Genomic DNA, 23,764 nt, shown 5'->3' with positions numbered 1-23,764 from the left:
TGATGTAATCGCCGGTTAAAGGCGGAGTGACCTTCATGCTTCTCCTCACCTAATCAAAGAAGAGCGGGGTAGCTACAGGTGATGATGCGGTATCGTTAAAACGCCTGTTGTGCAGAAAATCTGGCCTCGTCGTCGCTGACGTCGTCGGCGTTATGGGCGAAAAATCCCCGCAGAAGCAACCAGTTGGGCGACCTAGGTGACGTGACCTTGTGGCTTTATCACAACCTGCCCATCACATTCTGAGCAAACTGAACACAGTGACAGGCGGCAGCTGATGACTGGTCGCTCGGGAAGAGCACCTGCCACCGCAGGGCAGTGGCGCATCGCTTAACTGCTGCACCACTGGTCCAGGAGTGGTATGATTCCCCAGGGATCTATGAAACTAAAGCCGAGAATGGACCATTCTGTACATGTGGGCATTGATTAATCCATTAACGCTACCACGTCATACCCCTAAGGTGGTAATCGTGGAGCCCCCTACTTTGCGCTGTACGCTGTGGCGTATCCCGAGTGCCGTGGTATATTTATTCGGCGATTGCATCAACATTTAAAATCTTAGCACGATATTACATCGTTTGCTTTGCGTGCAAGTTGCATACATTTGATCTGTTTAACGTAGTCTAGTTGTCCTTTGACCATAAAGTGCCTAGAAGTGCTGTCAAAATCATTCTCAACAAATTACAGCTTCAAAATGAGGGGCATATACACCACTAGCAGTGAAAAATATACACTGCTCACATTATTTTTGCAACATCGACAGCATAGGCTTTCTCGCAGTGAAGTTGTCTGTTGTTGTGTTCCCGAAAATTGTGGCCATCAATTTTAAGCTCTTTCGCGTCTCGTTTATATGCTTTGCGCGCTATGACCCCCGGCATTTTCATCAGTAGCTTGCTGGCGCCGACGGTCGCAGAATGTATTTATGCTCAACAGACCCAGGGTTGTTAAGTGAGGCGTTTGCATAGTCCGGCTGTGCAGTTCTTTAATTGTTTCGTCATCGCCAGCTGTAGTTACAGGGTAAAGCCGCGTCTCTCTCTTTGGCCATCGAGCTCAGCGTGCTTTTTGATGTGCGTTAACTGAGCGACTGTCTGTGCTAAGCGTATACGTCTGCGGGTTCAGAGGTCCTGATCATTAGCGGTGGCTGTCCCTTTCGCCAGCACACACCTTCGTTCCCGCTCGTTCTGTTTGCTTGGTTATTTTTGTTCGGTCGTTCGTGCCTGCCTCTTATTGTTTTCGTGCGCTTGGAGTGAGTGTCTGGCACTGCAGAGCAGAGGCTAATGAAGAGTGGAGGCGGCCGTACCGCTATAGAGTCAACGAACACGTATACTTGCCGGGCCAGCGACACCTGCGCTACCTGATGGATTGTATGAAATTTGGCCCGTGAGTCTTGTATCGAAGATTAAAAGGCGCGGCTTCGGCGCTCCGGGCTGGGGAGGAGGTTGTTGCTGTCAGGAAGCCAAGTAGGCTGATTGCTATTCGGAGAGCCTTCTCATGGTTGGTACAAGGCGTGCCAAGATGGTTAGCGGTGTCCCTTGGTCAGGTTGCTTGGCGGTCCGCTAGGCCGACTGCGGATAGCTGATTCCAATTTCTGCTACTGCATCTTTTTGCAAGAAGTGGTACATATTTGTTTCTTCTGGAAGGCCCTCAAGCGGTCAACATTCTTCGTCAAACACTTGTGTAAATCGTACACAAAGAACAAACCAACCTGCGCTGACGGTGTCAAAAATTATTTTTGTAATTGTATACTTGACCGTTACCCCATCAAAAGTGGCTCGAACGACTTTTTTGAGATTAAGGAGTTAAGTGTTCCACGTGCCCAAAACCAGAGAGCAGAGAGCACGAGGTTTTTTTACGAAGACATTGATTTCCTCGGGGGTAAACCGGAATTAACATCACCACCATCATGAGGTGACCCAGTTGATTTTGAAAATAAGGAGTTCGATGCAGAGTCTGCTCTCAGCGCTTAGCCCTAAAACAGAAAAAAATATATTTTCAATGTTCAATGAAATTCAAATGTTTTCAATGAAATTTTTGCGCGAATATTTTTCATGGCCTGGCATCGTACAGCACACGGGTGCTTTTGCGTTTCTCCCCTATTCAAATCCGGCCTCCACGGCTGGGACTCGATGCTGCGACCTTGTACTCGGCAGCCGAAAGCCCCATAGTAACTAAGCTGTCGCGGCTCTACGACCCACCTTCCAATCGACAACGATAACAGCTTGCCTGACAACCCGTGCTCTTGAGCGTGAGCAATACGCAGCGAATTCAAGCAGCTGTGCCTACTGTTGACGCTCTCCTGTGAGCGAATATATTCGCCAACCTCTGTCAGGAGTTTTTGAAGTTCAAAAAAAAAAACAAAAGAGGCCGCCAGACTGTATCTCAAAATTGACGTCGTTACAACGTACTGGTAATTAATAATTGTGCTTATGGTAACTGCCTTCCTTGCATTGAATCTATATGAGATTGTTTTTGTAGACCGTTTTTTCGTACTCGCTCCTCTCACACGACATGTTTAGCCCTACCGGAGCGGTACTTTTGAAATTGTATTTTAGCTGAGCCGAGAGAGGCGAGCCGCTAATTGCAAGCTCAGGTTATGAAAGTTGTAAGTGCAGCAAGAAAAAGAAATAATTGCTCACCGTTCTGTGCAGCCAAAAATTGCGTGTTTGTAAACATTGCATAAGATGCAAAACAAAATGTTTGTGCGGCTTTATTTATTCTTGAATACGAATGAGTTATAGGGTGAAGTGTCGGCTGCATTGCTGGACCAGCTGGCTTCGGCCGTACCGGTCAGCATAGCTCCGCGCTCCGTATGGCCCACGTTGGAACGGAGCGGAGTCGTCGGTCTTCTTGGAACGCTCCTGGGCGAGCGTTTCTCTCGTCAACAGCAGCATTTTAACTCGCCGGCTTGCGCGGAGCGGACGCGGAAAGGCGCTGTGCCAAAACTCTCTCTTAAGTGTTGCTACGCCGGCTATCAGGCGTGTACGACCGTTGCAAAGACCACGAAATGAGGCTAATGGTCTCCTTATTCCTCTCCTCGAGGGCATAATTCGGCCCATGCATTGATGTGCGAAATAAATATAATTGAACAGAATTGAAACCGAGCGCTCCCAAGCCGAAGTCAGCAATCAGCTCTCTCTGTATGTTCTTTGTGAGCACGCATTGCGTTATGCTGTTGGTGTTGTCGTTGAAGGACTGGCAACGACTCAGGCGATGGTTTTCTTATATGTCAAAAACTGGCAGCAAGAATGAAGAAACGTTATGGGCTCGGGCCGGCGACACCACCGTGGGTATGTGCCATTTCAAGAGGCCTACAACTACAACACACATGTCTCAGAACCGAGAGGTCGGTGGTTCGACGGCCAGTGTGACCAGCTATGTCTGTTTATTTGTTCCTTTTTGTGATTAGTTCACCGTTCACACACCACTCATAAACGAGCCTGTAGACTCTGTTCAGCCGCCCCGGGGCTGAACCTCGGACCCTATTGGTGGGCACTGTGTGTGAACGGTATTTGACAGCGTAGGATTTAAGGATGTAGGATGTATGGATAATTGGATCCGACTTTTTTATTCAGACGCAGATATGAACGAATAAATTTCAACCTATCACCCGATGCTTATCTGGGGAGCTTCTTCTACGTGCCAAGAGATAGAAGGAGTTAACGTATTGAAGAATCATTGACTACTTGACAGCAGGTAAACCTGCAAACTGTTTCTCGGTCTTACTCAATTTTCCCAGACGCGACTTACACAAGCAGCTAAAACGCATGTGTGCAATGCGCAATGTGTTATTCTTCACTGCCAGATATACCTATAGCTGCACAGGCTCTTGCTTGGTTTGTTCTGCACATTTGTGTCACAGAGACTGTCACAGTGTGATTGCCTTCTGTTTCTTTTTCGTTCCGTTCTCTGTACGTTTATCACTTCTGTTGCAGTTTTCGAAAATTTAGCAGCCAAAGCACACTTTAGTTCAGTCTCTCCGGAGGTGGCGGCAGTGAGTTAACTGACGCAGGCCTGCAAAGCCGAGCGTCGGCTTTACCCCCACCCCATCCCTCCCTCGACAATTATAGGCGGCTCCATACACCCTCCCCTTATATACGCTCGCGCTATCACCAAGTCCACACAAACCCCTCCTGTACCCTCTGCCACCACCCCAAAGCCACTCTCGATCATACCCTTTTCCTATGCCCGGTGGATCCTCCCCCGCGGGGCCTGGAGCAACTTACCACTTGGGAGGCTTGGGAGACCCTACTGCGCTCCGAGGACCCGGCCAAGCAAGCCATCGCCACAGGCCGGGCTGCCAGCGTCATGAGCCTCTGGGACATGAACGTTTGAGTGCAGTGGAGCCGTGCGGGGGCCCAAGGTCCTGCGTGTCCTAAGCTCCCCTGTTTCAAATAAAGAAGCGTTCTACACAAAGCACTGGAGAACAAAAACCAAGGCTTGAAATATTTCGCTACACATTAACAAAGAACGATCGTATTGACGCAGCTGATCCAGGTCACTGACAATGCCCTTTAGAAAGGGAATTAGACTGAGCATGCCTGCATGATTCCTTTTAAGAATTTAACCTCACGTTACTGTGTGCTATTGAAGTATTCGCTAAGTGTCCATCAAAGTCGAATGTATGGGCTTAAGAATTTTTGGGGGGAGGGGGAGGGGAGGGGGAGGGGGGGGGCGTTTAAGCTGTACGCTTTAGGCATTGCATGTCATCAAGAGGCTGGTAACAAAAGGCAATGCTCGTGAGTTCATTAATGCCAATCCGCTCGTCCGTGTTTAGCAATAAGGCCCCCCAATGCTGAAAGCCTGGATCGGAATTCGCTGTTATGAAATGAACACTCTCGCAAGCGGATAATTTGCCCAGAACTAAATGCAAAAAATCACGCTGAATCCAACTGATCAATCAAATTATCGCGCTCGCACTGAACGTTTAAGGAAACCTCACCTATTTGGGTGTGTTCGCGCTTCGGAATGGGCGGTCACTTTATAATTATGGAGGCTGCAGAAAGGAGCAATCACAACGCAATATCGGGATACTCAGACAGCGTATTTCGCCAGCTGAATACTAATGTAATAAGAAACGGTCGCATTTAGGATAATTTTCAAATAGTCGCACGTATGCCTAAAGATTACATCGCAGGCATTACGAAACAATAAGGGTGTGCTCGATCCCGGACTCGGGCAAGGGCATGAACTGGCTGTGGTCGAAAGTGCTATTTTCTATAGCTATTGGGCAAGCTTAAGAGACAGCATCCTAAGCATGCAGAAACGCAGAGATCAGCTGCATGCTTCGATAAAGTAGTGTTAAGAGGAAACCATGAACGACAACTACGCTATAGCACTCCATGCACAACCCTAGAACATATCCCAGATTGCCTCATTGCATACAGTGGTGCTTAAAGATTATTCGAAACGGGGAATCCTCAATAATTTCAGCACGTTCTTCACTTCAGAAAGCACCACGATATATATATATATATATATATATATATATATATCGAGCCCCACAGCGGCGAGGGTAATCGCCTTTTCGAAATTCGGGAAAACTGATATGATATGGCTATTACTAACGACCTAATACAAATCTCTAATTGCAACTAGGCGCCTATATATACTAGTTAAAAAGTCAGTTATTAAACATTAATTAGCCAGCCTACCACTTAAGACGATTCACCGGTTTTATGGTGTCCGCCAACACTGGTAACACTATGCCACAAAAGCCATATTTTTACCACAAAGAGCCTATTTCTGAAAATTTCTGAGTGTACTATATATATAAATATATATATATATATATATATATATATATATATATATATATATATATATATATATATATATATATATATATATATATATATATATATATATATATATATATATATATATATATATATATATATATATATATATATATACACACCCGGATTTCACAACCAAGAGATTCAAGACGAACAGGAGCCATGATGGAATGGTCACCTTGGGCAAGAATTGCGCACGTCTTCGCAAATAACTCCAGCTGCACACAGGTACTAGCCTTCCGGTTCTGCCGCTTTGCTAAGCAACCGGACTACCTTCGACACGGCTTCCTGTTCTTCTGAGCCTTTAAATGTCCCGTGCGAGAGGGGCAGGTGTGGTGTGGTGGGGGCGAGGAAAGAAAAAATATGCCTTTGGTGTTCGGCTTTGGGCGTCTCTCCTCGCATAGAAACCAGTATATGGTGACACCGTTATCGAGAATCCGGCTAGCAGCGTGTGTGTAGCGTGAACATTTCAATGAAATAAGGAACAGCAGCTTTTGTGTAGGTGTACTGTCGAGCCAACTTCATTCGGCCGTTGCATGCTATTAGAATCCGCTAGGATCACTGTTCTTCAGAAAAAAGGAAGAAATATAATACAAAAACTACCATACTTTTACCATAATACTACCAAAGTACCAAGCTACCAGCTGCTGTACCATCGAAACCATTGGCTTCATGAAAGGGGCCCCTCCATGCACATTCGGGAACATCAGGACATCAGAAATCAGAACATCAGGAGCGCCATCACCGCTTTCCTTTGTGATGAAGGATCGCATAATTTCCATGCGATGCTATCTGCGATGCGCTCCGCCCACTGTATGCACTAACTACAATACCGTAAAAGAAGAGACCGCATTATCTCGGTGCCTCTAGCTTCTTTCCTTAAGTCCTGTTTCCTATCGTCAGTGACGCGCCACAAGCAGCCACAGAATTATCCAGACAGCGTATGGACACGGACGACGAAATGAACACAGACCGGGCGATAACGTATAACTGGGAACACATAGCGCCCTGTCGGTGTGCTTCTCTCCTTGCCCGTGTCCCTGTGCTAACCAGATAACAGAGTTATTGCACCACGTGATCCGCGATCCGGTACCGAGATCCGCTTCCGCGGGGGGCCAGACGGCGCCACTCTCCGGCCGACTGCGCGAATGCCTGCTGCGTCGAGACGGTCGAGACCAATCAGCTTACGCGCACTGGTGGCGGGCGGAAGCAGATCAAGGACACGGATCGCGCTACGTTAAATGCCTCTAATAGGGACATTAGAGAGTTATAGCATACCGCGATCCGCTACCATGGTCCGCTTCCGCAACCAGCCGGTGGGCACGCGCTGATTGGTGTCGACCGTCTCGACGCAGCAGTCATTCACGCAGCCAGCCGGAAACATGGCACCATCTGGTGCCAAGGACATTTGCGCATGCGCACTGGCGCTCCGCGGAAGCGTATCACGGTAGTGGATCGCGGACCACGCAAACTCTCTATTTAGCATAGCGTATAGGGGACCCAAGGTCAAGTTTCCCCGCGCGACGACAGCGCCGCGCGGGCGGAGGCGGAACTACTGGGAATCGCTCGTGCAGGTGCTGCCTGCTTGAAAGCGTGGGCGCGCGCGTGCGCACGTGATTCAGTCCGGCCGGTGCGCAGCGGAGTCTCCGCACGGCTAGTGTGCTTTGCTACTTCGACGAGGGTGTTGAAGCGGAATTTTCGCAATGGCAGAAACGGCCCATCGAAAACAGAAGCGGGGTCCGAAGTACTGCTGTGTCGTGGGCTGCCACAACAGTGCAGACAACAGCAGGGAACGCGATCCGCCTGTGAAACTGTATCGATTCCCTGGAAGATGGTACGAGAAAGAAAGGCGACAATCCTGGATCACCGCTGTAAGGAGAGTCAAGTAAGTCGTTACAGCCTTATTTCGCTTTTTGCTTTGACCGTTTTAGCTACTAGTTTTTGTTCCTTAACACGACGCGCGACGACTGCAGAAAGTTATCTCGAGCTCGCTGCCTTCTCGCAGTCTGTGTGTGTGTGTGAAAGCCAAGCTACGGTGGCATGGGGAGAACATTAAGCGTTTTGATTCGGCTTGTTCTTTTAGACGTAGGTGTCGCCGTTTAAATTCACACTCGCAATTTGATTGTTGTGCTGTTGGTTAAACTCAGCTGAACTACGGACGTTGTCAAAGGTCTGCAAGTTACGCGTCGGGCAAGCAGCTTTCTCGTGTCGGAACGACTGCTTTTAATTTCAATATACTTTGACGTTGTTTTGCTTGTTCGCTTTGTTGTGCCTCTTTATTACGGTAGAATATTAACTTGTGAATATCACTTGTCCAGTGCTTAGAAGCTCGGCGGTTCTCTCATTTGCCACCTTCGAAGTTCGTGCGATTTTCTTTTATTTGTTCATGTCTTTGTTGTGTGCATATGTGTTCGTTCGTGTCTGTGTTTTCGTGTGCGCTCCTGTTAGAGTGCGTGCACTCGTTCGTGTTACTGTGCGTGTTCGTGCATTTACCTTCGTTTTGTGTTCGTGTATGTGTGTGAGTGCATGCATGTGTGTTCCTGTCTTTGCAGTGGATAAGAGGGAATATTGTTCTTTCTTGTGCAGTCCGGATGGAACTTTGTGGCAGCCAAAAGAACATACGCGAATTTGCAGCCGACATTTTGTGGACAACAGCAAGAGTGACATCAGCCAAGATCCATCCTACATCCCAACCATTTTTCCACCTGTCTACAGAAAAAAGGCGCCTGATCAGGAAAGGGCGCAAAGGTATGAAAGAAAAATTGTGAGGCTGCCAGTAGAAATTACAGACTCATGTTTTGAACAATGTTTTGTTGACTTAACCTGGTTTATGAAGTCACAGAGTCAGCATAATATGAATAATAGATGCATGGGCAAGTATTTAGTGATTACATTTCATGGCAGGTTTTCTTGCAGCCTACCCGATTGGTATTAACCTTAGCTTTTGATTGTGCAATGCAGGTGGCAGGCACGTTTCAAGAAGGAAATCTCTTCGAGACAGCTTGTAGGAGATGAGCATCCATCACAAAGTACAGCGGTTGGAGCAACAATGCAGGCCCCGGAAACCTCCCTTCTGGAAGATGTGCCTCGCGACTTCAACACCATGGATTTCAGCAATGCATTTCTGGAAACAAGCACAGCTACCTCTTTGCTTAACATGAGTGACTCGCATTCTTTGGTGCTTGTGTGTAGTGCAAGACAAGAAAGTCATTCCACTGGAAGAAAGAGGGACGCTGTAAGGACATCTTTCAGTTTGGGGCTCCTGTGCAGTCAGTGTAAACAAAGCGCGCTACTAGGGCAGCATGCATTTGCTTTTAATAGTGTTCTTTCAACTGCCCTAGGCAGCACACTAAGTTTGTCTAAATACCACAAAATATCCTTGTTTCATGTTTTTCAGGCATGCCAAACAGAGGAATGTGCTACTTCAGGGAAGCTGGCTCTACTTCTCTCAGCAACAAATGGCACTGAAGCATCTGCTCAAATCGCACACACAGAAATGAGTCACAAGGTTAGACGATGATGCTGCTGTTCGTTAACTAATTTGTTGAATTGTGGTGTTGTCTTGCTGTTAGCACCGCACCTCTTGTTTCAATCCAATTTACTTGCATTATTGGGCAAGGTTCCTTTCTAATTGGTTGTTCCTGCATGACATTCCTGTTTATCATTTTTAATGCCTGTGTTAATTTGTTTTTTAGAATGAATTTGTTTAGACACCATAGAGTACAAATGTCACTTTAATGTATTATTTCTTTTACCTAAGTGTATCTCTTTTCATTTCATCATTCTGTATGTTTATTCTCTCCTGTAGGTTGCAAGTACAAATGAAAATTGGAAGCGAAACTGTGGATTTTTTGGCTTTGAATCCCTAAAGGAAAAGGAAGAGGCACTGCAGGATTTGTGCGGTGTGACACTGCAAGTTTTTTGCCTCCTTCTGAACTTGCTGCCAGCACCACAGTACAGGCGCAATGCCATGTCAAGGGAAGACAAGTTATGCTTATTCCTTGCCAAGCTACGGCTTGGGATCACATACAGTGCCTTAGGAGCTATGTTTGGTGTCACAGCCACAACAGCGTCAACTGTGTTTAGAAAGACACTTGACATTCTAAGCATTGCCCTGAAAAATTGGGTCTTCATGCCATCCCGAGAAATAATTAAGCTTTCTTTGCCTGCCCCGTTCAAAGACAACTATCCGAATTGCACCCTAATAATAGATTGCACCGAGGTCCGCACAGAAACACCATCAAATCCAGATTGTCAACACATGTTGTATTCTCATTACAAAGGAGGATACACGTTGAAATTTTTGATAAGCATAATTCCTAATGGAATGATAAGTTTTATTTCTAGGGTTTATGGAGGAAGGCACACCGACTCTTTCATAACCCAGGACTCTGGCTTCCTGCAGCTTCTCAAACCAGGGGACTTAGTTTTAAGTGACAAAGGATTCCCAAGCATACGGACAACTGTAGAAGGGAAAGGTGCAGTGCTACTTATGCCTCCTTTTAATTCAGGGGTTGGACAGCTGTCTGAACAAGCCATGGAGCAGACATACAAGATTGCCTCTGTACGCATCCATGTAGAACGAGTAATCCAAAGGTTGAAGATATATCACGTTCTAAGCAACAGAATACCGCTAAGCCTGGTCCCACACATGAACAAAGTAGTGTCTGTGTGCGCTGCCCTTGTGAACATGCAAGCACCGATAATTAAGAAGTAGGCCTGCTTGGTTTGCTGTGGCATTCATAAATTGGTTTCCGTGCATGGATTACGTTTGTAAAAGAGATGACATTTCAAAAGAAACAAAATAGCTCTGCAATTTCATTTGACAACCTGTGACTAGACAACCGCAATTATGTGCACTTTAACCAATAAATTTGTTCCGCAATCACAACAATGTTTTCCGTCTGGTTTTTATTTTGAAGTGATAAGTCCTGTGATGGTTCTGTAATGTGTCATTGTAGTGCATGTGAATGTTTTTTTAATCAGTCGTAAAAAGCTAAAGAATGCAAAATTGATAGTAATGGACACAAGCCAATGCATTGACCTCATTTGAGAACACAGCATTTATTCTTGGTTTATTGAGTGTGAACTGTAACCTACTACAGCAATGGAGATCACTCAGACAACACAGACCAGTATCAAATAGACCAATGTGCAATGTAAAAGCATATGCTGCTCAATTATAATAATGAAACGTAATGAAGGATTCTGATTGTTGCCCTTATTTGTAACAATGCTGTCTGTAAAAAGCAAGCAAAGGCTTGATGATATATTTTATTGCTATAATAGACAAGCAGTTCTTTGCAAAAAAAAATTTACAGGATAGCATTTAAGTCTGCTGAAGAGCTGAAATGCGAAAGCCTTTCCTCTTTATCTGTCCACTGTTCTTTTTTACTTTTTATTTAAAATTTTATCTTGTAGTTTTATTTGTTTTTGTTATTTTTAAAATTATGTTTCTTTATATTTTATTCTTTGATTTCATTTTTATACTAAGTAAGCCTTCTCTCGCATTTACATAATTTTTCATCGAATTCGTCACACAAAACCTGCTTCAAACACAGCATTTATTTTCATTACTTCAATTAAATTAATTACCTAATTTAAATTCAAGAACCAAACTTTTCCCATTTTAAAATCTACTCACGCATTACCTAACACAATCAAACTTGTGCACATTGATCTCAACAGAACTACATAATTGTGTGGACAAAATTTGCGGGCACTTTTTACTGACGCGACATAACCATGTAATGCTCTCGCATTATTAACCCTACCACACCAAATTAAAGCAGTATGACTACTGTTACGACCGGATAAGATATCATGAAGAATAGAAGCTGACATTTGGGACAACGAAAACACAAACAGGTTTACAGGCACTTTGAAGAAATTTATTTACCTATTTTACGAAAGAAAGAACAAACAGTCAAGAATTAAGAGTTCGTAGCATCGAACGACTGGATGAGCCTTATCGCCAAGGCCCAGAGCGTTCGTTCTGGCTCAGGATGCATGTTAAATAGGCTCCGCCCCTTTCAACACACGAGGCACAGATCGAAACAGTCACCACACATGGCACGCGGAGCCCCGTGAAAATGGGCGAGGAGGATTCGGAGGTCGGCTGCTACTTCGCTGGAAGTCAAACACAGGCACTTGTCAGTCACGGTTAATTTCGGGGATGCTGCAGTTTCCTTCTTCCCTTGTTGTCTGACCACTGTCGCTTCTTGGAAGAAACAGACAAAGGGAAGGCCATTTCCCCCCTTCCTGAAGAGCATGGAAAGATTCCGCAGGCAGATTCGCAGCACATTTTTTTTTTCGTGGGGGCCTCGTGGGTCAACGACCTGTCGAAATTGCCGCTACCACGTGGTCATCCTGGTCGATTGAATCTTCGCATTAATCTTCGGCAGGTGTGCATCCCGTTCATAACACTACACAGACGAACAACAACTATGCATTGCAATAAGCCCGACTAGATAAAACTACAATTACAACAAAAATTACTGCTTAAATAGGCTCGTCTACAGGGAAATTATAAAAGCAAAATATACAAAAGAGTAACTTGAACAAGGCCAAAATACAATGGCAGATATGCCAGCAAAAAGTTTGATTTCAGGAAATCATCGAAAATCAATGCAGAAAAATAGAGCATACAAGCCTAGAACAAACGCTGTATCAAAATTTTGAAATAAAAATGCTCCATCTTGGGGATAAGCTCCCACAGAAAAGCCTCGTCCCGAATTACTTTCACTATTACAGAATGTTTGGGGCTGTACACATAAAAAATGGCCCATTGCAGGTTGAGGATATACAGCTGGACTTGCATTTGTGTGTAATAACAATGTGTGGGTCTCAGCACAATCACATCCCCATCAAACATTAAGTAGGGGAGCAAGCTCCTCCTTTCTTCATAGTCTATAAAAGGTTCTTCCTTGTACTTGAATGTACACTTGATTTCAATTAGCACAGTTTCACTGCCAATTGTTGCCAGTCCATCTGGGCTACAGCACAGCCATGGCTGCTGCGGAAGCACGAGTCCTGCCTAGAACATGAATAATTGAGATTAGTGCTTAAGCTGAAACATACAACAGGAAAGAGAGCATGCCTGGAGTAACTTGTAACGTAAACTCGTGAGTAACCTCACCTGCACAATACGGATGCCGAGCTTTCTTTGCAGATCTTCTCGTGCTGTGGCTTCAGTTTTGATGCCTAGTGAAACATATTTACACGTTATACTTCAGAGCAAAGAAACCATGAACATCACACTTTGAAATCAGGCTTGCTGTAGCAGAAGTGAAAGCAGTGATGTGATACCATAACTAAACACCTCAAATGTTTGTTTAAAAAACATAAAAGAAAACTAGAACACTGACGCCATTGAAGTTATCGACTTTGTGTTTAAAATTTCTTGCAGTGTTTTCTGTATTTCTGTTGCATAGTATTGCCCCTCCTGTAAGGGCCCAGAGTGGCCTGCAGTATTCTGTAAATAAAAAATAAATAAATACCATAATGCATTGCAGCACTCGTGTACGATGACGTCTTGCAGAGGCTATCAGCAGCTTTCTGCAATCCTTCGTCACTTCGTTTTGTGCGTATGGCATGTGCTTTCGTGCTAGTGATTCGAAGGCGACGTTCTTCATGCCATCTGCAAATTGGAAAATTTGCAAAAAAGAATCAACACAGTGTATATGAGATGCGTTGGCTATCCTTTACTAAAGTTTAGTTCCATACCGTGAGCAATTTGCTTGGCCTACGGTGTAGAAGCACATGTCGCATGGTGCTTCTTTCAGCACTACTTTTGTTTTGTAGATATTCGCCATTTCCTCATCCATTTCAACAAGAAAGTCTTTTGCCTGTGTTGTTTTGTCATCAAGGACATTAAGATACCGGTAAACAGGCCGGTGTGACATTGGTTGCAGTAAATCATGAAATATTTCTTTTTCCACAGTTTCTGTGACTTTTTCAACAATGTCATTTAGGACGTTTGCACAAATAACATCATCAGCGCTTCGATCCTGCAGCTCCAATATTTCTCTCAGTGGACACATTATGTCCGGATAGCCGAAAATAATATTAGGGTCAGCAGGTTTGATGTCAGGAATGCTGCTGCCCTCTCCTGTTATGGAGAATAAGACAAGGGGTAAGGAGAGTAATTATTCACTCAAACTGAAAACTGCCAGTTAGAATTGTGTGACACGTCGGATGTCCAAAAATACTTACGAGGGCAGAGGAAGAGCTCTAAGCTCCTCTTGGGATTTCCTTTCGGTTTGCCCCATTTCTGGGGCTCGCTGGTGCACGACTTCATTTCGTGTTGATCCACGTACAGGCACACCGCTGCTGCGTGCTTGCACTTAGCTGCAATTCCAGCCTTGCAGGTGCAGCGCCCCTCTCGAACAAGCAGCTCCTGCTTTTCGTGGCACAACCATGCCAGCTATGAAATGTGGAAATAAAATTGAGACAGCGTGGACGCCTGCCGACTTTTTAAGCGTGATTTCCTTCCCAAATTTCCCTGCTACAAATTTTCAGCAGCATGTCATTTGGCACAGTGTACATTTTTGCAGCTTCGTTTGCCTCTCTGCCACACTATTACGGGCGCGCGTACAAAACTGAAAATAAGGCAAAAGATTTGGTTAAAGCTTTGACTATTTCAAAAACCCAGCACAATGTTAAGCGAGCGCGTCGCGCGAGCGATACCATAGCTACGACAGCGCGCCTCTAGCTCGGCACCCCTCACGCTGAACATCGCGTTCGTGAAGCATATTTTACATATTTACGTCTTTAAATCCGACAGTCGCAAAAAATAAAGTGCGTGCATGCCATCAAAATCGGAATAAAAACGTGAAACTAAAAAAAAAAGGCGAACAGTACGTGTAGCTTTTCAGCTCTTAAGTTCGGCTGCCTCCCGGCCAAGCCAGCGGGTGATGTTCTAACGGATGGTGCACAAGTGTCTCGTACCTTTCCAAGCTTTACAGTGTATAGTATGATATGGTCATAAAAATTTTTTCCCCACGCCGGAAACGTCGTTCACGAAAGCACACGATTAATTCTGTTAATTCTGCAAAAATGTCATATCGAAACCCATGCATTACAACAACGGAGAACTTCAATCGAATGCACCGCTTCGTTTCGTACCTAGTGCTTATAAAACGTTCGATGATTTGAGCATATAACAAACGGACAGGCTTACCTCAAGGCACACGTCGTAGACGACACTGTCGCTGACTTGTGACACGCACTTGCCTTTCAATCTGGCTTCGTTGTTTTCAATTATTTGCTCCACGGAGTAAACATGATTGAGGAGCTTTTCACCTTTGATTAGGTTCGCCTTTCTGAAAAAGCTGTCGAGTTGGCATATCTTTTTGAACCCGCACTGCAGCCGGATCATTGTGACACGCGACAGAAGCAGCGCGAAACGTCTGCACGTGCGAGGAAGCGTGAGCGAAAGAAGGAAGCTTGCACGAGAGCCCCCCCGTCTATCCCCACTGTTTATTTTCCTGCCAGAGGTGGCGCTCCCTGTCCGGAGCAGCAGCGCCGCTCGGCGGTGCTTTGGTTTCCTATACACCGCTACAGCGCACCGTCAAAGCGCATGCGCAGTTCACCCTGAGGGCACCAGATGGCGCCACGGGCCCGCCTGCTGTAAAGCGCCTTGATATTGAAAGTAGAGGCACTCTCCTCCACTCCCGCGTTTTGCTCTTCGATTATCCTCGCCCGCCGACTGTGCGCGCTGCGCACGGCACGCTTCGCAGGCCATCGCGCGCTCGCCGGCCCGATGTGTTCGCTGGCACACATGAGCGCGCCGAAGTTTGCGATTTTTTTCACGCTCTATTATTAAACATAACCACAAGAAATTGATGCGACATGCGTGACCCTGCCACGAACCACATTTATCACTTTCTCGCTCGAGCAATAAAACCACTAAACGTGAGGGCTTGCGGCATGAGCAATCAAACCGCACTCCGTGCTCCTCTATACGGTAGTTTTTATTGGTTTATGGGGATTTAACGTCCCAAAGCGACTCAGGCTATGAGAGGCGCCGTAGTGAAGGGCTCGGGAAATTTCGACCACCTGGTGTTCTTTAACGTGCACTGACATCGCAAAGCACACGGGCCTCTATAATTTCGCCTCCATCGAAATTCGACCGCCGCGGCCGGCAGTTTTTATTAGCCTGAGATTTGCGTTGCGTTTTGTATTCAATAATTTTTAGGTCACTGACGCTCCGATAAATGTAGATTTGACCTGCCACTACATTTTTGTGGAAATACTGTTTATGACGCTGTTATTTTGGGTTCGAACAAGGTGAAGATTGCGGTAATTTAGGTAACGAAGTCGTTTCACGAGTGAGTGAGTGGGTGCGAAAATGCTGGGAAATTTTCTTTAATGCGCGTTTTGCATATTTTAGCAGGTTTCAGACAGAAATTTTTAAGCTTGGCGCGTCGGAATGATGCACACGCCGCGGCTTTATTGCCTTCATTACAAATTTCACGGCTGCTTGAAAGAGAAAAACTTTATTTTCTAGTTTTTACTGCAGATGCGAGCCTGGCCAAGGGTTTGGCTTAAAATTTTGGTGTGATTGCTGGTGCCAACAGAAGATTTTATTAAGTGGCGGAAAGATGTGGTTTCTCTTGATGACTCATCTACGCTAATCCGTCGAATGCATTCAAGGAATGCTTCAGATGCCCGTGCTGAATCAATATTCAGCACTGTAAAGCGCGATCAGAAATGATGTATTCATTCCAAAAAACTCAAAAGAAAACATTTGACTGAAGTCTGTATGGTTGGGAAATTTAATTTAGTAGAAAGATGAATGACATTAACCAGGTTACTTTTTGAAAAAGACGACATTTCGGGACCGGCTCGGTCCCTTCTTCATGGTGCGACTACGGGCGAGGCGCAGCTTGGCTTTTTAAGCCCTCGTTTTGAAGACTTCCGGGTCGGTGGCCGCAAACCATGGATGTAAGAGGAGGAAAGTGTCCCCAGAGAGCGATTCCGTGACTAAGTGAGTCTAACGGAAATGATTTGTACTCTTATAAACTACGGAGCTAAAGAATCTGATGTTATTTTGAAAGCAGCATTCAAAGCAGTTATCATACCTGCGACAATTCAAAGCTCGCTCTAAAAATCACCTTTTCTGTGACTCGCTCCTCAGGTGGCCTGAGGAGCATCAGATCTCAGAATCGCGGTAGAGTTGCGCGCAGTCGCGACGGTGAATCGAGCGTCTTAATCTCTCTAAATATTCACACCCCTTATAATCCCTCAGACAGACGATGGTATAATACCGTTAAAGCTACCACGCTAGAGCTCTGGGGCACAAGGGAGAGAGACTGTCGTACACGCTACGAAAATCAACATGTTTTCTATTCTGCACAAGGTCAGCAGCACGCGTATTTACGACCCAAAAAAAAAAGAACGTCGACGATGCAAACGTTTTTCGCGGAAACCCACATTGGGATTCATAAATTCAAGTTACTATAATAGGCCTAATCCTCACGCCAACAGACGCGATTAAACACACAAAGCAATGCCATCAAATGGAAAGATTAGCATGTGAAACGACGCACAATGATCAGCAAATAAAGCAATATTGTCAGCTTTATGATTATCTCGCAAAAGGTTTTAAGCATGCTCAGTAGGTTAGGTACCACGAAATGCACAGAACATTGCCGAAGACGGTGTGCTCTGTCGGAACAAAGTCCTTAAGGGCGATGTTGTGGGTCCCCTTTGTTATTTGGCTGACGTCGTTTTTTTCCTGGAGCAATCGCGAACAGCACGACGCCATTTTCAGTCCGGCTCGTGCACTGAAATACCCCGCAATCGGACATAACGCGGCACTAAATGTAGAGTTCGAATTGTCAGCGCGTAAGTCAACGGAGCTGGACCTGCAGCAGAGGCAGACGGCCTGCACATGGCTCCGACGAAAGAAGAAAACAAAAAAAATGGCCAGGCTTAACTTGGTTAAGCCAAGAATGCGTTGCATATCTCGATGGAGTTCCGTGCTGCTCCGTTGACTCGATCGCCATTGAAACTGCCCGTGTAGCAGCGCTCGATCGCCTTTGAGTCGATAGACTATCGGTTCGAGGGCCCTCGAAATGCCCGTGTGACAGGGGTATAAGACTGTCCCGGCGAAGGAGCGCAGCTCTTTTATACATATGCCGTGACGTCAATCATAGCGCAGCGCCCCTAGCGGGAGGAGCGGGAGTCAGGTGGTGGCTGCGGCCGCGCGCGACCGCGCCAGTTGGGGCCCAGCTTTTCCTCCGTGACGTCACGCGCCGGCGCAGCGCCCCTAGCGGGAGTCGGGTGGCGGCTGCGGCCGCGCGAGTTGGGGCCCAGCTTTTCCTCCGTGACGTCACGCGCCGGCGCAGCGCCCCTAGCGGGAGTCAGGTGGTGGCTGCGGCCGCGCGCGACCGCGCGAGTTGGGGCCCAGCTGTCGTGACGTCACGTCACGTGGTTTGGTTGCTGCCCGGCCGCGCCCAAGGGCTGAACTGAGTGATTGCAATATGCAACGCATAAGAACGATCCTTTCCCGTGCGTTGCCTGGGCAACGGACAGGCCGGGCCAATCATCGTTCAGAAAAGCGCCGACCAGATAGTCGGGCGAGGAGGATGTGCGAGTGTCCGCGGCGCGGCGGCAAAGTTCACAGAAATGCGCTAGTTGCAATATCAAGGGGCTTTAGCCTGCTGTGGGTACACCTGCCGCTCTGGGACCAACCAGCGCACACGCGCTGACGGTGCAAAGTAGCGGTGGCGGTACACGCTGTGCTAAAGGTATCTAAAAATATTTAGCGTAGCACATACCGTCGACCGTAAGGCGCTGCGCCTAGTGAGTTTCCAAAACTTACCTTGACGGAAAAGAGGCGCCACCGTCTGCGCGAGTTTCTCGAAAAAACACTTCATCCATCGCGGAAAGGCCAGGAAGGCGTAGTTTCGTAATTTTCTTTGCTAGTATTGTGCAGAAAACGTGAGCTTTGCCTCAGATTCGGCAGCTGCTCCGCGATGCACTGCTCTCTCCGCAAATCAAGTTATGGTAATAATGGGTTTTTCCTTCTTCAACAATTACAACGCGAGAGAAAGTTTTGTTCTGAGCTTGTATGGGAACTAAGAATTTTTTAGAGGTGTGTTTCCAGAAGAGTCGCATTGTTACTACTGAATCCCCATTTTCTTGCCAACAATAGCCAAGCCAAGTACGAAGCTACATCTTCCCGGCACTCCTGCGTTTCTCAATGTGGATGCACTACTACTGCGGCGCCACGTAATTCCTTTTTAAGTAATTTTGAGAAACTTGACAAACAGTTTTGCCGTTACCTAACGACGGAAATCTGCTTAATTCAGCCACCTGCGTTTTTTTTAACGGGCACTCAGTTCTCGATACACAGGGGCACTAATATCCAGCCTCACATAACCTCTTTCTGTGACTAGCACCTTACTTCTTGGGAGAGGTTCCTTGCTCCACTAACAAAGCAGCTCTGGCACACGTTTCTGTCGCTCCTAATCTAGCGAGTCCAGTGTGCTGGCACGATATTGCAGAGACATGGCTACAACGCCGAACTAGGCGTGGGTAATGATTTCTTCATGCGCGTTTCAACACTTCAATAGGGGACAAAATGGGACTATCGAAACTTGCTTCAAACATGGTTCAATTTTTCACATGTGTCTTGTCTTTCCGGCATTGTCCCTGCAACCGGCAGTACGTCGATATTGCCTTTCCCAGCCCGAAGTTTTTTTTAAATAAAGGTTTAGTCGACAGAAATAGCATACGATGATCCCCGCTTACTAAGGCGCTTGTATAAGGAGCCTAATCTCACCAGTGCACGTGGCCCCACTTCGACAGAGAGGATACATGGCCCAGGCAGGGCGTTTCCAAGAAAAATGCCTGCGGAAAACATGCTTAACCGTACCGGCCCTTTTTTTTTCTTTTTTTACACACTGCCGGCGAAACCGGAGAGCCGCAGATAACAGACGATATGCGAGTGTGCAGAAGTCAAAACTAGACGTCTTGCGTTTCAGTGAACGTGACCTGCGTATTCTATTCGAAAATTGTATGCTGATACTCGCATCCGTGCGCGAGTGCGTCTCGGTCAAGTTGCTTTACTTCACCTAGTTTCAAGAAGAACGGTAAAAACCAGTTGCTATCGGTTGGCCTTACCCTCGAACACGCGTCTTGTCTTAATTCCTCCCGTATGCAACCCATTAGTTCAGCCCTGTGAGCACGGGCTCTTGTGCTCAGTGCATACGTGCTCGAAGGAGCGAGATGTCTGAGGGCGATGGCGGAAAAAGAGTTGAGACGCTGTTCTTGCGGTCTTCTATGGGGTGCCCAAGGCTGGGGCTTGGTCGAACCGAGTGGAAATTGTGCAAACTCCATCAAAGCTACCTTGTAATTCCCCGCAGACAAATTGCTACAACAGTAGCTTGGTTTGGGCTAGTTGGTAACAGTTTTTTTGAAAACAAAGCGCATGTTGACGGGACCGGCGCTAACTTGCAACTTCATTTTAGAAAAGCCACCACGTCGAATATATAAGAGCCCAACACCACTATCAGTCGATGAGCATGCGCAAAGAGGAGCGAAATCAAAAGAACAGCGCGTGGCAAATAAGAAAAGCCCGGTGCGGGGGACAAACAAAAAAGAGACAAAGCTTACTCAAACTTAATCACTGCTAAAGTGCGTTTTTTTTTTCTTTTTAGGGTTCTCGTAAATGTAAAAAGTGATATAGGCGTTCATCGACTGATAGTGGTGTTCGGCTACTGTTTATTCGACCTGGTGGCTTTTCTAAAATGAAGTTGCAAGTTAGCGCCTGTCCCGTCCACATATGTGTCGTCCGTGTCTTTTTTTGCGCTATCAAAAATCAAAACTGCTACACCAGTGAAATCTGAATACGGTTGCTCCTAGGCGAGAATCGACGAACTGCCATTCCTCTCAGTGCACGTTACCAAGGACAAGCCAGCTACATATTTGCCTTTCTGCGAAGGACTGTTTCTTTCATTTTTTACCGCTTTAATTCGTTCATATTTCCAGGAATAAGGTTGCGAGACCAAGAGAGCATGTCGTATTGAAGTTTAGAATAGACAGGCTGCCAAGAATCAGAATGCATTTTAACTAACATGAATTGATATTTCGCCGAAGTAGTTTACCCGCCGCGGTGGCTCAGTGGTTAGGGCGCTCGGCTACTGATCCGGAGTTCCCGGGTTCTAACCCGACCGCGGCGGCTGCGTTTTTATGGAGGAAAAACGCTAACCGCCCGTGTGCTGTGCGATGTCAGTGCACGTTAATGATCCCCAGGTGGTCGAAATTATTCCGGAGCCCTCCACTACGGCACCTATTTATTCCTTTCTTCTGTCACTCCCTCCTTTATCCCTTCCCCTACTGCGCGGTTCAGGTGTCCAACGATATAGAGACAGATACTGCGCCATTTCCTTCCACAAAAACCAATTATTATTATTATTATTATTATTATTATTATTATTATTATTATTAAGTTAGTAAGTGAGAGTCTTAAGTGTTTGAAACCATCTTTGTCCCCTGGACCTGATGGCATTCCAGCCGCCATAATAAAAGCCTTCAATAGTACCTTCGTCCCTGTTTTAACCACGATATTTAATAACTGTTTGAAAAATTCTGCCTTTCCCCGCGTGTGGAAAACGGCGCGTGTTTTCCCTGTCTTCAAATCAGGAAACAAATCTGATGTTTCGAACTACCGCCCCATTTCTCTTCTTTGTGCAACCTCTAAGCTTTTTGAATTAGCTTTGCACAAAGTACTTTCCTTCCACCTCAAACATGTAATCATACATAATCAGCATGGTTTCACCCGCCGCGGTGGCTCAGTGGTTAGGGCGCTCGACTACTGATCCGGAGTTCCCGGGTTCGAACCCGACCGCGGCGGCTGCGTCTTTATGGAGGAAAAACGCTAAGGCGCCCGTGTGCTGTGCGATGTCAGTGCACGTTAAAGATCCCCAGGTGGTCGAAATTATTCCGGAGCCCTCCATTACGGCACCTCCTTCTTCCTTTCTTCTTTCACTCCCTCCTTTATCCCTTCCCTTACGGCGCGGTTCAGGTGTCCAACGATATATGAGACAGATACTGCGCCATTTCCTTTCCCCCAGAACCAATTAAAAAAAATGGTTTCATAAAAGGTCGTTCTACTACAACTAACCTTGTGACTTTTATGACGTATACATCAGCTGAAGTCCTTCAGAGGAGTCAGGTAGACGCTGTGTACTGTGATTTGAGCAAAGCTTTCGACGTTGTTACTCACTCATTACTTCTTCAAAAGCTTCTGCTGCTTGAGATCGACGTTTCAATTGTAGCCCTCTTACGCAACTATCTTCTTGATCGGTCCTGCTTTGTCAGTGTAAATGGACAGACCTCATTTGTTTACACTCCAACCAGCGGAGTTCCTCAGGGCTCGGTATTAGGCCCGCTTCTGTTCTCTGTTTTTATCAATGACGTTTCCTCCGTGGTCAAAAACTCCTCGTTTCTCCTTTATGCGGACGATATAAAAATGTTCAAGGCAATACATACTCTTCATGATTGCTTGTCATTGCAATCGGACATATCCGCCTTCTCTGATTGGTGCTTGAAGAATGGGCTCACTCTCAATTCATCTAAAACCAAGGTTGTCTCATTTACGCGTAAAACGCACAGTCTTCTCTACTATTATTCTGTGAATGGTAGGCCGCTGCCCAGGGTTGATGAAATTAATGACCTCGGCGTACTTTTCGACCGTAGCCTCAGCTTCTCCTCTCATAAAAAACGCATTGCTCTACGGGCTATGCGTACACTCGGCTTCATCTGCAGGCTTTCGAGAGAGTTTCGATCCCAACTCCCTTTCTTAAAGCTCTACCTCTCCATATGCTTGCCGCTTTTGGAATATGCGTCTGTTGTTTGGAGCGGCACTTGCCAGTCGAACTGTGAAAAAATTGACAGAGTTCAGCTAAAGTTTTTACGCATATTTCAACATCGGTTTTCTTGCAAAACTTCTAGCTCTCATCCCAGACGGAGTAACTCACTGCAGCTTCCTTCTCTTAGCTGCCGTCGCGTGAGGGCAGATATAATTTTCTTGTATAAACTTCTTCATGGTCACATTCTATGCCCTCAGCTCCTAGCGCGTATCCTTTTGCGTGTACCGCGAAAGAGCATAAGGGAATTCAGACCATTCCAAGTTTCTGCGCTCCTGCACTCCCTCTCCCCTCTGGACAGAATGCAAAAGTTGTTTAATTCTCTTTGTCCTCACCTTGATATATTCGAAAATTCTCTCCCTTCCTTTATATTGAATGTCCGTGACGTTCCACTTTGAGCACTCTTTTTCTCATACATAACTTCCCCTTTCATGCATTTTGTCTTTACTACACTTGTGCGTTTGCACCGGTATTATATTGTTTTTTTCTCTCCTTAATTGTACATCACGTGTACTTGTTTTCATTAATATTATTTCTTTAATACTGTGTACTCACGCCTGATTGTCTGTAACGCGTTCACTAATTACATTTCTTATTGTGTATGATTGTATTTCTAGCTTGTATTTCAGAGATCTCTTATTCGTTCATATTAGTATTGGCTTTATTCTTGTTTGTATTTTGATATATGCTGTACTTGGCTGTTATCGGTCGTTCTTGTGTTCATTCTCTTTGTTTATTGTTTTATTAGTTATTTATATGTCTGTTGCCTGTTCAAGCTGTTTTCATTTACCGCTGTTCTCGCTGTTTCCTTGTTCTCGCTTTTTTGTTTCATGCTTGCTGTCGCGCCTAGTTTATGTGTCTTTTTTTTCTATCGCCTTGACTGCTGCATTACCTCCCCTGAGTGTCTTCCTTTGTAGTGAAATAAATGTACATTTTGTGCGTGTGAATGGTGTACCAGCACCAAGACCTTTGGGTTGTTCCTGGGCACCGAAAAAATAAAGATTGATTGATTATTATTATTATTATTATTATTATTATTATTATTATTATTATTATTATTATTATCATTATTATTATTATTATTATTATTAT

At 45.7% G+C, this 23,764-nt stretch overlaps 2 protein-coding genes across 2 annotated transcripts; one reads left to right on the top strand and one right to left on the bottom strand.

The window, feature by feature from the left end:
* The first annotated feature begins 7,303 nt into the window (after positions 1 to 7,303).
* On the top strand, positions 7,304 to 10,555 carry LOC144118730 (uncharacterized). The gene is made up of 5 exons (XM_077651574.1): positions 7,304 to 7,677; positions 8,379 to 8,540; positions 8,754 to 9,027; positions 9,190 to 9,300; positions 9,601 to 10,555. The coding sequence occupies exons 1-5, from the start codon at positions 7,496 to 7,498 to the stop codon at positions 10,507 to 10,509; spliced, it is 1,638 nt and encodes a 545-aa protein (XP_077507700.1). The 5' UTR covers positions 7,304 to 7,495; the 3' UTR covers positions 10,510 to 10,555.
* A 319-nt stretch (positions 10,556 to 10,874) lies between these two features.
* LOC144121527 (uncharacterized) lies at positions 10,875 to 15,338 on the bottom strand. Its single transcript, XM_077654778.1, has 4 exons — positions 13,518 to 15,338; positions 13,292 to 13,431; positions 12,931 to 12,995; positions 10,875 to 12,828 (listed from the first exon to the last, which is right to left on the bottom strand). The coding sequence occupies exons 1-4, from the start codon at positions 13,832 to 13,834 to the stop codon at positions 12,445 to 12,447; spliced, it is 906 nt and encodes a 301-aa protein (XP_077510904.1). The 5' UTR covers positions 13,835 to 15,338; the 3' UTR covers positions 10,875 to 12,444.
* Positions 15,339 to 23,764: the final 8,426 nt, after the last annotated feature.

This window comes from Amblyomma americanum, chromosome 2 (assembly GCF_052857255.1).
Source record: "Amblyomma americanum isolate KBUSLIRL-KWMA chromosome 2, ASM5285725v1, whole genome shotgun sequence".
NCBI lineage: Eukaryota > Metazoa > Arthropoda > Arachnida > Ixodida > Ixodidae > Amblyomma > Amblyomma americanum.
The sequence above is the reverse complement of the archived record's forward strand: the minus strand, read 5'-3'. Positions and strand labels throughout refer to the sequence as shown.